Here is a 13,233-nt window from a genome sequence, read left to right as displayed (position 1 = left end):
ACATACTGCAAGTATTATTATTTTTTAAGTAGGTGCTGCCAGCGGAAACAGCAGCAGTTCAGGAAAAAATGGGGGTGGGAGGGAGAAGGGTGGGAAGTGGAAGTTGTTGGATGTGAGCAGGACCTCTACAAGTGAAGCAAACTGAACAGACACCATAAAAATGCTTCAGGCATGTTAGGACACATCTGCTCATTTTGGGGGCTAATTAATGTGCAAAATCTTGCTGCTGTTGAACTTTTGAGACTTTTAAAACTTTAGTTCAATGTGTCTTATGAAGCATCTTTTCCTCCTATAAAGCTCCCCAGATGTTGAGAACTTTGAGAGGTCCGGTTCTGACTGCAAGTATTCTACAAAGTAAGATCTGCAGGTGTACAGAGCAGAACTAGTACTCCGTTGGAGTATGCTCTCCAAATACCAATTTTCAAGAGACCTTCACTTTGATTGACCAATTAAAACAATTTTAGTAGGCATTTTTGTATGGCTACAAATTGTTTTGTCTACTGCTTTATGTATGTATGTTTTAGTGTTTGCTGCTTTAGATGTATCCACTTGGACAGGAAAAGCAAGAGATATTAAACATGAAATGGTAAAACCACATATTGCTACAACTGATAAAATACCCATACTAAGTCTTTGTAGCTGTAACAAACTGCCATCATGCAGGAAAACACCCACACATTATCCACAGTATATATTTGAGGGCAGTACAGATTTTCATGCATCCAATACAAGTAAACACACTCACACTCATACCTTAGCACCTTCTTTCCCCGCAGCACCTGGAAGGCCTTGTTCACCTGGAGGGCCTGGAGGTCCAGGGTGGCCTCTTTCACCAATCGGGCCAGTCTCTCCAGTGGGGCCCTAAACCAACAAAACACAACATCATTAATCATTTAGGACATCGGATATACCACAATGCCACCAGTACAGGGAACCCCACTTCCAGGAGAAATGTATTTAACAAACTGCCTCGCCAAGTTTAAAATCCCCAAACATAATTGTACGAGAATGGAATCTTGCTCACTTGGTGCCAAGGACAGGTTGAATTAGCTCCATGTGTACAAGAAGGGGTGGTGAAAAGGAGCTGAGCATAACAACTGATATAATACCCATACAAAGATCCTCTCCTCAATCAGTGGTAGGATTGCCAGGTCCCTCTTTGCCACCGGTGGGAGGTTTTTGGGGTGGAGCTACCACTACACAGGCAAACTTCAACCACCAGACTACTATGTAGCATTAAGAAAACAACAAGGCTGAAAAAACCATCATTGGTGAAAGCATCTATTATCTGGAAGAAGTTTCCATTCTACTATAAGTGCCAGCTTGGTCTCCGTTTGAAACACCTGCAGCACATAGCCAGTGGATATAAATGTCTGATTCCCCACTTGGACTCTTGGAAAATCTGTAGGAATTCTTTCTACTTTCGGGACCAGCTCTTACAAAAACTGAAATTATACTGGAAAGTCTTTAAGACTCAAAGAGAAACATTAGACATAGATTTGTTGTATATATTGTTTTTGACTTGTCTCTTGATATTTTGATGTTCTCTTGTTTGACTGTCGCTCACCTATAGATATTGCTTGCACCACATTTTGTATTGACTATCTCCTTTTGAATATATGTATAGAACTGAGCCTTGTGTGGATTGTTTTTGCATAGCCTATTAGCATCGCACTGTGAATTGTTTTGAAGTACCTGGAGGTTGGCAACCCTAATCAGTGGGCGAGCCCCACTAGCCAGCCTTCAGGAAGCAGTGAATGGCCTAAAGCCCTTCTTAAGCTCTGGGTTTAGCCATACTCTTGGCAGGAACAGCTTGCATACACACAATCTAGTTTGCTATATATCTCCTTTAGCATGTTGGTCTTTGTTTGGCATAGCAGATGTCCTAGTGTGTAGTGTGAGGAAGTGTGAAGTTCATTACCTTTGATACAGAGGCATGCATCCTACTCTTCTACTGAACAAAGTTTGAAGCCTTTCTTCAGCTTAAGGAGCCTTTCTCCAAATCAAATGGCTCTTCTTCCAAGAACTTCCTCTAACCTAAGATAGGCTACCTGCCAATGTTTCCATTGTCTTGACATATAGGAAGACTGAGGCCAGAATCCGTGCTTTCTGACGAAGCAAGAACTCTTTGAAGCAGTTAACTGGCCTTCTTAGCTGTGCATGGGCTTCCAATTGTTTTAGATGTGGCAAACACAATTTATTCAGCTCTCTGCCATTGGCTATGCAATTGGAAGCAAAGAGGAGCCAAGTAATCCAATATGTTAAAACATTCTTCCTGGTGGTATGTAGCTATTGTAAACTGTTACAATGAAAATGTAACAAAGCATTTCACTGTGCTTTGCTACAATTACCCCTTCCCACCTCTTAAAGATAAATAACATACAGCCATATTGGAAACCTCAAAACAGAATTATAACAATACTCTATGTACAAATTTATTCCTGAGTTCTTTGTAAGCTTGGATGTATAATTATGGAATTCAAAGATTCTTCCCTGGAAACCTCAGCCATATACTTAAAAAGCACAGACAACAACAACAACACAAAAACTTCACACAGAAACAAATGTAGAGAATATCAGTCTTTGGTATAGAAATGAGCTAGAATTTCATTTATCTTTACCCACACAAACACAGCATGATCATATTGGAAATTAAACAAAGCTTAGTCAATGAAAGCAGGGAGGAAAACAAAAGGTGAGTCAGATAAGACTAGTACTCAGAAAGACCCCTGCTATTTTGCTTCAGTGGAGTTTGGAAGAAATGAAAACTTATTCAGAAGCCGCCTGTAGCTAAGCTAGAAAGGGAAGAACTTTAAAAATCTGACATTCTAAAAAAGATTTAATAAAATGCTTGTTAAAATAAACTGTATTTGGTTTTGCCACCCTTTGTGATTCCTGAAAATACCCTATAGTCAGCACAATGAGATGGAATGGCCTGCCAGTGGGATGGCTCTTGGGTTAGGTACATTTCAGGGCACCTAGTTAGTATTTAACCATGTTATACCCAAAGGGATATATGACTACATTTGATACACAAAGGAATACCAAAGGATATGTGAAAACCACTTTTGCTCAGTAACAGCCCATTCCTGAGCCGCACTGGCAGCTCGACCCAAAGGCCTTTGGAGGCCGACTAAGACCTCCACCGGCGCAGGTGCCCACAACAGCAGTGCCCGGAAGGCGCATGCCGGCGTCAGTGGCCACAGCGGCGGTGTGCAGGCCCGGCTGCCGGTCTTTAGCCGCCACTGCGGCAGCGCAGGGCCCAGACACCACTACAACCTCCCACCGGCCTCTGGCCGCTGGCACAGGCCACGCCGGCGAGCCGGGAGGCGTTCCAGCGCCCTGGGAGGCATTCCCAGGGCGTTCTGGCGCTGGCTGGAGGGCGGGGACAATGTTAGTCGGCCTCCCGAGCCGTTTCTGCTTGGGAACGCCCCTTTTTGTTTTTGTGAAGATACGCCAGATTTTTGCTGGCGTATCTCCCATGGAACCCTATGAGGGTTGCACGGGTTTTTGGCACCGGGTAGAGGTTTCGGCGGTGCCAAAAACCCACCGCTGGGTTGCCTCCTAAGCCCTGCACAGGCATTCCTCTCAGGAAAACACTGTAAGTCTGTTTTGTGTGAATCTAAGTGGAATTTGGAATTGAATTTTTAAAAATCACTAGGCTTTAAACCCATTTTGCTTCCCTCAGCCTTCCTGGATTTCTCACCCAACTAGGCATCCCCAATTATGACAAAGGTGAAATTTGCTGCCAACTTTCATTCCCACTCTTATCAACTTTGCCTGGAGTGTGGAAAGCTTGTTTACCACCCTCAGACTCCAAAAAGTCATCCACTACTGGTGAGAGACAGAAGACTCCCACAGTAAAGCTGGATTAACAATTTCTGAAATATAACTTCTCCTGGTGGACAGATTTCACTGCTTTCTTTTGTCTGTCCCCCCCCCCCCATTCTTTGGTGTTTCATTTGGGCAGGACCCTCCAAATTTGCCATGAAATATTCATTTAGTTCAAAATGAACGCTTAGCAATTTAGTATAATTACCACCAAAAGTTCATGGGATAGACCAATCATACAATAGTATGGCCAAATAGGGATGCTGTGACCTCCATGGTAGGTAGGTTCAGCAGGTGAAAGCACTGCTCAATGGGTAAAGCCTTGCTGTTGTTAGCTTTAGTCAGCTGCCAAGTGGCAACGGCAGGTCTGTGCAGGAGGTATAGAGGGGGTGACAGTGTATATGCATGAAGTATGGCCTAGCTGAGGCACCTCTACATACCTCCAGCCTCAGAGTGACCATGTCTACCAGAGCCCTACACCAGCATGGCCCTGACCCTGCTCCAACTGTCCAGCCAACTGGCTCTCCTCTTCCTGTTCCTGCCCTTACCCATGCATCTCCTCCAAACAGAAGTAGCTCCCCCTCTCCCTTTTTATCCCTGGGGAGAAAATATATTACACTGCACTGCACTCTTGCAAGGGACCCAACAAACAGCAGTTGTTGGCAGCAAAACTGCCCATCAAGAGGTTGGCTCCCAGCTTGCAACTGGCAGGCAGGGTGTGGACAGAGCTGATGGTTGTTTGACCATCCCTACTGGCAAATCAATAAACATCATATGGACTACTTGGGAAACATGTTGCCAACTGGTCAGATATCAGTGGCAGACTAACATACTCAAAGAACCTTCTCAATAGATGTGTAAGGCTGTACCATGGGTCAACTTGTATGGGACTGTTGTGTGACAGGAACAGCCAAACTAAATGTTCTTTCCACCTTCTATAGAGGTAGTTAGATGAAGCAATGTTACCTGAGGTCCAACAACTCCGCCAGGGCCTGGTGGGCCAGTTTTGCCTTGGAATCCCTGAGGAAGAAAAAAATATGATTATAACGTTGTACTTTTGCATATTACAGAGACTTCCGCATTACTGTTGAAGATGTGGCAAGCAAAAAGTGCCATGTCAGGGTATTAATCTTCTCCAAGAATATCGGCTGCTGTTTTTATTATAAGTGTGCATACTAAAATGTAAAATACTGAAGACTCTTTCAGAGATCTACCATTTCCAGTCATTCTGAGGCTAGTGTAGTGGTGTAGTTCAAAGTGGCAGTTAGTTTCATAGAACACACTTTGTGAAACCAATTGGATGACTGTGATTGCATAAATGAGCTCAGGGCTCAACTCAGATATATGTTGCAGACATTCAGGCAGATGTGTTACAAACAGACAAGCAAATAGAGTTACACAGAAATACATGAAAATCAGCCAGGAAAGGAAGACAAATTATAACATTGATTGGGAAAGTGGCAACGATGAGTGTGGAGGTGAAGGAACAAGAGACCAAGGTCTTTTATGCATGGGTTGGATCTCCCTGCTTGAACCTGGGTTCATCGCACATTAAAGTAACCTGGGTTGGGGGAAACTGTATGCATTGGCTTGAATGATCAGGGACGAAACCGTGTGCTAATCGAGCCATGAATACAGAAAAGCAGTCTCCCAAGCTCAAATCAAGTCCCACCCCTTTAAATGCTGTTCTGTAATTGGCTTACAGTGAGAGAAGATTTCCTTCCCCCAAACCCAACTGCCGCATAAAAAAGCATTTTAAGAACAAAAAACAAAAAACGGAGCTACCTGAAAGAAGGGAGGGGGAGAGAAATCCAAGCCTCGTTTTAAAAAAGTCTTTCTTTTGCTCAGAAAGAACTCCAAGGTAGCAGGAAGCAGGAAGCACTTGAATCCCCGCCTCTTTACACACTGCTTCGTGATTGGCTGTGAGAGAAGCCAATCTTCTGTGTTACCCCCTATTGCAGTATGTACGCTCTGTGACTCTGGAATGAGCCAGGATGAACGGTTTAATTTGGGCCAGAAGAGGAATGGGAAAAGCCGGGTTTGTTTTGCGTTGAAACAGCATTGAGCTTCCAAGGAATGAGACAGCGTGCATACTGAAAAATTTGATATTGGCTGAAACAGGAAATAAAGGAGGTGAAAGTGACCATGCATAAATGACCCAAGATACATGGGTGTTTCCCTTTCGTCAAGTGGACTAGCAACTTGGATTATATGTTTCTAAGGCTCTTAGGCATGGGTATGAGGGACCCCTTGAGGAAATTAATTGGTCTCATCAAAATTATGTAAGCTTTATCATTTCTCAGATATTTCAACTCAATTTTGCCTTGAAATTCTGGTTCAGGCAAAGTTCAGTTCAACTCTAATTTTGATGTATTTAATGTATTTGATACAAATACTACTAGAGACATCACTAGTAGTAGAGACACCACTAGAAGATGTACCCTATAGTTGTGTGGCAAGTCAGCTATTTGAAAGAAAGAAATCACCAACGCTGTGGAGAAGTAGATTACACTGAAATGTGTGTGTGTATATACCCAATATTCCCTAAGGTATGTTCTTCTGAGTACCTATCCAAGGTTTTGCTAGTCATTTTGAGAGCTGTCATGTCCCAGGGGCACCTGCACACTGTGTCCAATGGTCACATGGTGACTCTGTTTTCTTCTCAGGGCAAAAATGACAGCTGTAGGGCTGAGAACCATAGTCACTGCCCAAAAGGTGAAAAGTGTTGGTGAGGGAACAGCTTGCAGGAGAGAACTATCCTTCTCAATTGCAATAACTTTCCTCTAATCCCTTTCATCCCAGGGTTTCAGATGTGCATTTAGCACATTGAGGGGCAAAGTGGAAGAGCCAGGAGCATTACAGAAGAAAAGTGGTGGGTGATAGATGGCTCAGGCACCCTCTCCACCCTAGTTTACTGGAAACCATGACCTCCTCCTCCCACTTTTCCATCTTCGATGCCGAAGCCTAGCTGTGCCCTAACAGTTGGGAAGTACGAAACCTATGGTTAATTCAGATTTCCCTTTGTATATGAGGAGATACAATAGTGTGAAAGAGAAATAAATATATAGTTCTTTCACTTCTATAGCTCAGTGGTTCTTTTGAAACTAGTGAAGCTTTGGATGAAACCTGATATTTTTTGAAGCATGCCTACTATGCTTTATGTTATTTCTATAATAGGTGGTCTCCCATCTTATCCACATGTGCTCAGGTCCGTCTGCTTTCAGCTGCATAACTGCAGGTTGAGCTTTTTTCCTACTGTTTTCTCTCATTACTCTTACCAATCTGCATAGAGATGTCACAGAGTAGCTACCAGTTAGTTATTGATGTTTGCTCATTGTATATCCTACCGGTCAGAGTCCCTTGTTTTCCTATAAGCTAGTGACAATCACAGAGGAAAAGGGGGCGTGGAACTCTTGGGAGACTATCTGTGATTTCTTTGCAGAAATCAGCAATCTGTTTCAGGACCTAATCAATAATTGTGTGTTAAAGCATAACCTAAAGGCTGGAGGCAAACAATAGGGTTTCTTTTCCTCTCAGAGAACTGAAGAGAGTATGGTCATAACACATGGTGCATCTAGTCATTATTACTGTTCACAGGTTTTGCAAAGGTTTCTAGCACTTATACAAGCTTTTGTTTTATTCACAGTCAATGTATGAAATATGCAGAATTAAACACAGAGGTGGTGCAAATGATGTAATCACCATGAACATGCGAAGTTCATCAGATAAGACAGTGTGAATCAGAAGAAATAAGTGTGAGAAATGATGACGGAGGAAATGATGACTTTGTTGTACCAGCCTCTTTTTAAATGTCTATCTCACCCCCAGCAAACTATCACCTGTGGCCAGCTGTAGGTTCACTGGCTTTACTTTGTCAGTATCAAATCTACTGAATTATGCGGAATTAAGTTTAGAGGCTGTGTGGATGACAGAACTGCTTGGAGCCAAATATGAACTCTTTTAAATTTCATTGCATTAGATGAGAGAGCTGAACACAGGGCTCAACTTTCTCAGTCCGAATCAATTACTTTTAAGTTTGCTTAGCTTTGGCTGGTCATGATCCTGCAAATGGCCCCCTTTACAGATGGTGCCAGCAGCATGGAACCTACTACTGCATGGTACAATCCCACACTGAAAGAGCATATTTATGAACAATCAGCTACATTTAAATATACATTATTCCAATGATCACAATGGGCTGGATCCAGCAATACACTCAGGCAAGGGTTGTAATTCTTCTCTGCTGTCCCCCCACCCCACAAGAGAGGAAGAGTGCTTACAGAAGTGGCATGAAGGATGACTTCACCTTCTTTCCCTCCTCACTGCATGGTTGTTACACCATGCTGGCACATGCCTCCAGGAATAAACTTTCCCAGCATCAGAAGAGACTGCTGAGGGAAAGATCTAAAACCACCAGTGCCTTCCACTGACAGGTCACTGGATCTAACCCACTAATTTATGGTTACTCATGGAAAATGCTGGCGAAAATAAAAGCTCACACTTGGCTCAATAAATATTTATTTTCCAGTTGAAAGTCTTTATTAGAGATCAATTTTAAATTGATTTTAAAAGGCATGACTATCATTATTCCAAAAGTGCGTGTGTGGGGTTGTTTTTGTTTGATTTCAGGTTCGGGAATTTTAGCACCCAAAAAACATGCCCTTAAAAAACCACCCCAAATTAAAGCAATTCTGAGGGTTCATCTCCCCAGCAGCAGGAGTGGGTTGCGAGAAAGGGAGAAAGAGGAAGCTGACCAAGAAAAACAGCTGCTTGGTGGTGCCTAGTCCCTTTAAAATTTAAATGGCATTATTTTCTACAGGAACAGCAGGAATCTGAAGTTCCAGCTGTTTTCCAGGGCCAGCTGCCTCTCCCTCCCTCCCCACTCCTGACCTCACCAAAACTGAAAACACCCCTGATATTCTGAGACATAATTTATTTTTATTTGTATTCTCAGAATTTCAGGAACGTTTCAGGGTAATTTCAGGGTAATTTTGGAAACCCCTGAGCTGACCCAAAACAGCTTACTTCAGGTACATTTTCAGCTTGGGAATATTCGGAAGCACAACCCTAGTCTTCAGTATGCAAGTCAATATGAAATTATAGCTGCCTAGAGAAAATAAGGTCCATTTCTGTTAGACAGGTGGTTCTGCAGGCCTGTATTAATTGAGCAAATTGTGAAGTACAGCTCTAATTAGAATTTTTTACATTGTGGCACCTGCATAACAAAATCACCACATTTGGCTTTTATGTACTATGATAAACATGATATATAACGCAGAAACACATATGGTACTGTTTTTAGGCAGCTGGATCAAAGCAGATCCTTTTTGAAGGAAAAAGTCTTTCAAAAGAATATTTATACCCAAGTAAATTGTAGGCTTTTCTTTTCTCTGAGCAGGACACTAAAGGCAGATCCGCACATGAATGTGATCACTACTCTTTGTTACCATTCAGTGATTCATTCATACCATTAAATGCAGCAACGGCCATTCACTTAGACGGATGGCTTCAAGAAGAATAGTCAGATTAATGGAAGACAGGCCTATCAGTGCCTTTTAGCCTTCATCAATAAATTTGATTTCCATTTTCAGAAGAAGTTTGCCTTTGATAAAGGAGGCTGGAGACAAAAAATTATGGGTGGCTCCCACTGCATCCCCTGCTTAAAAGCTTCAGTGAGCATTTGGTTGGCAATTGGGAAAAACAGACCACTAGTGTAGCTGGACACCCTGGCCTAATACTGCAAGGCAATTCTTATGCCCACAACAGTACCTATTGAGAAGTACTGCCTGAAGCACTTTCAGAACTGCAATGGCTCCTTTACACCAGCACTTGAGTATTCGAGCCATCCAGTAGTGAGTATACATGTGTGAAATCACCCAAAGGAAGCAATGTTTAACGATAACTCAGGTGCTAGGAAGGTCTTTAAAAAGCCCAAGTTTCTAATACACTGGGCATAAGTTCACTCTCCCAGTTCATTAAACAATAGACTAATGTTCCATTAATGGTTAATAAATTCATTCCAACAACAATATCATACAGACAATATAAATATACTTACAGTTTCTCCTCGCTGTCCTGGATGTCCAGGCAAACCATCCTTCCCAGGAGGACCCTACAGTAGGAGGGGGGAAAAAGTCTTACAGAACTTGCTGGTTTTGAAAGGATGATGCTGTCATGCCTAGCAACCAGGGCTATGCCCCCAAATCAAGCTTTCTTTCATGTGTGTAGCTATGGTTACTTTTTGAGATGTTTGCGTGTTCATGGTTGGGATGATGATACTCTCTGAATGGGGACTTATCACTAGAAGTCTTAAGAAACATCCTTTCTTACCAGTAGGAAGGGTAAAGTTTGAATGAGAAAACCCAGAGAATCAAATATAAAGATAAAAGTTTTGTTTTGTTTTGAGCTACAATAGTTGTACTGTAAGCAGCTGGACAGGGTTATGGGGGGATAAAATAGCTGTTCTGAATCAGATGGTAGATTAGCTGTTTTGCTGCCTGCAAGAGGGGTTGCTTTCTTCCAAATTGATCTTCTCAAACATTTGTAAATGTAACAAATATTCCAAAGTCTGTATAAATTTCAGATGTACTCTCTCAACCAAAGGACTTTAAATGCTACAACAACACCACAAGATTCCTTGGAATTTCTCCAACCATCTGAAGAAGTGAGCTGTGGCTCACGAAAGCTCATACCCTACCAGAAAATATTCTTGTTAGTCTTTAAGGTGCTACTGGACTCTTGCCCTTTTCTACTCCAACCATTCAGTTCTTCTAAAGGAAATGAACTTCCATTTACACAGGAGCGGGTAGTAATTTCTGCCAATTTCTCCCTTCCACTGAAGACCCCCCCCCAACTTGGCTTCATTTTTCCAAAGGGTTGGCTGATATCCAGGGGGGACTTAGTGGGCTGCAGCAGGAGGGGGAACCAGGAATGTCTCACTCTGAGAAGTCCACAGATGGCTAAACACATACTCTTGTCATTAAGAACTAGAAAGACTTAATGGGACTTCACATGTGATAGTTTATTTCTAATTTTATTTCTTTTCTCATCAATTCCCACCAAAAATACTTGCCCATTTAGACAATTTCTCCAAAACCATTTCAGATTTGTTAGCATGCTAATAACCATTCATTGTCTCACTTAATCCCCATGTTGATAGAAACTATGTTTTAAACAAATAGATGGGGTTTTATGCTACAGTATAGGTAAATGTGGATCATGATATCATACAATATGTCTGTCTTTTAAAAATGAAATAACCAACCCCTTATTGCTTAGGGTCTAAGAACATGTTAAAAGCAAGTATGTGTAATTCAACCCTCAAGGCCATCTCTTTTTAAAAAGGGAAACTGCTTCAGGATGGGGAGGCTAAGAAGCAAAAAATAGTAGGGTGGTGTGTGCACTTAATCCTCTCACCAGCTACCACTTTTCTGCTTTAAACTGCATCCTCAGGCTACTCCCTCCCCATTGCAGGGTTCTAAACTGTTATTTCCTTCTATATTGCAATGATGTATACGTACACAAATGTACGAAGCTGCCTTATACTGAGTCATGGACAGTGGTGTATACTCTGACTGGCAATAGCTCTCCAGGTTCTCAAGAAGTATTTCATGTCACCTACAACCTGACCTGGATAGCCCAGGCTAGCCTGATCTCATTAGATCTCAGAGGCTAAGCAGGGTCGACCCAGGCTAGTATTTGGATGGGAGACCTCAACGGTGTACCAGGGTTGTGACGTGGAGACAGGCAATGGCAAACCACCTCTGAAGGTCTCTTGCCTTGAAAACTCTATGGGGTAACCATAAGTCAGCTGTGACTTGACAGCAAAACAAACAAAAAATAACCTGATAATTTATCTGGGACCCAACCTGGGGCTGTCCACATGCAAAGCAGATGCTCTACCACTGAGCCGTGGCTCCTCTGGCCATATAGATTCTGAGAGCTAATATTAACAAGATTGCAAAAATAGTTCTCACAGAGCTATTCTGCCACTTATAGTCAGAGCAGAGGGCTTTTGGATCAATATAATTTCAGGCTGGCTACAGACTCATTCAACACACTCATGCTAACACATCTAGAAGAGCGACTTAAAAGAGGTTTCTTTTTCTTCCAAAAGAATTGCATTAGAGAGAAAGAAACAGTGCAGCCCATTGATTTGAACAGAACTGATCAATGCTGCAAATGGGACCCTAAAAGTTTTGAGAGGCTACACATTATTCCAAGTCAGTGAATGCTTCAGCCCCATTTATGAATACCACTTTTTAAAGTCAATAACCTAGTCACTGTGTGTAGCACACTCATTTTGGTGATAGTCTGCCAAGAGCAGATTGCATACTTTCTCATTAAATTCTGCACTTTTTTTGTGGCTAGGACATAACAGAGATAGAGACTGACCTCTAGTGGCCTCTGGTCATCAAGCAGAGAAAGTCATCCAGCAGAATGTAGATAATTCCCAATGTCCTGCCTTACTTAGCAATAACGTCATTTAAAGCACACACAACATTTACAACAGTGTGCTATCATATTGAATGACACATCACACAAAGTGACAGAGGGAAGATTTCAGCTATAATGCCAACAATGGCAAAAGAGTAGCAGAGATAGGCATCACTTTGCACACTACAGCTGCACCAAAGCCAGGATCCTATCTATCCTGTTCAGCTTTTATATTTTGAATTTTATCTATACAATTTTGTTGTTTGTCAATCATTTCCCATTGCTGATACCATGTTTCTCAGCAAACATTTTTCATAATGTTAGTTACATTGCCAAACCAGCCTGTTCTGAGCTACACTCACTAAACAGGGAACTGCTCCAGGCTAATTTCATGATGTCTGGATTAATTTCTCCAGTCACTATTAGATACAAAGCACGTCCTCTGTTGGCCCTGGGCTGTCACTCCACAGTTTTAGATACTTTTATACACTAGAAAAAGAAATACTCTAATGTGCTCTGGCACTTGGCTCATGATTGAGCTTCTCTCAATTGATTGTGGAATGGCTGAATGGACTATTCACATGCTACACACAGAACGTCTGGTAAGGACAATCACCCCATTCTTCATAAGTGATTCTCCTTCCTACCTCCTGTGTTTGCAGACAGGTAGCACTCAGACAGAGGTACTGTTGGTGAGAACTGCTGACTTAAAGCAGGGAACATTTACAATGATACTGTGAAAAGAGGCAACTATAATCCAACAGTTGTGTGAACAAGCCACCCATGAGAAGGCATTGGTTCTCACAAGCGTCACCTTTGTATGAGTGCTCTTTGGTAGTACAACCAGAGGTCCACCCTTCCCCCATTCAAACTTAACCTGCAATCATATGCATGTTTACTGGATATAAAGTCCTCCTGAAAGTAATTGTGACTCACTTCTGAGTAAACATGCACAGGATTGGTTTG

At 42.2% G+C, this 13,233-nt stretch overlaps 1 protein-coding gene across 1 annotated transcript in view; it reads right to left on the bottom strand.

Moving 5' to 3' along the window:
- The window catches only part of COL11A1 (collagen type XI alpha 1 chain), a 440,246-nt gene that overhangs the window by 98,869 nt on the left and 328,144 nt on the right, over positions 1-13,233 (bottom strand). The window contains exons 26-28 of the mRNA XM_056844241.1: positions 9,890-9,943; positions 4,798-4,851; positions 754-861 (exon numbers count right to left, since the gene is read on the bottom strand). Of these exons, the coding sequence (XP_056700219.1) occupies positions 754-861; positions 4,798-4,851; positions 9,890-9,943 (216 nt within the window). The remainder of the gene's footprint in view (positions 1-753; positions 862-4,797; positions 4,852-9,889; positions 9,944-13,233) is intronic.

This window comes from Euleptes europaea, chromosome 2, assembly GCF_029931775.1.
Source record: "Euleptes europaea isolate rEulEur1 chromosome 2, rEulEur1.hap1, whole genome shotgun sequence".
Taxonomy (NCBI): Eukaryota; Metazoa; Chordata; class Lepidosauria; order Squamata; family Sphaerodactylidae; genus Euleptes; species Euleptes europaea.
The sequence above is the reverse complement of the archived record's forward strand: the minus strand, read 5'-3'. Positions and strand labels throughout refer to the sequence as shown.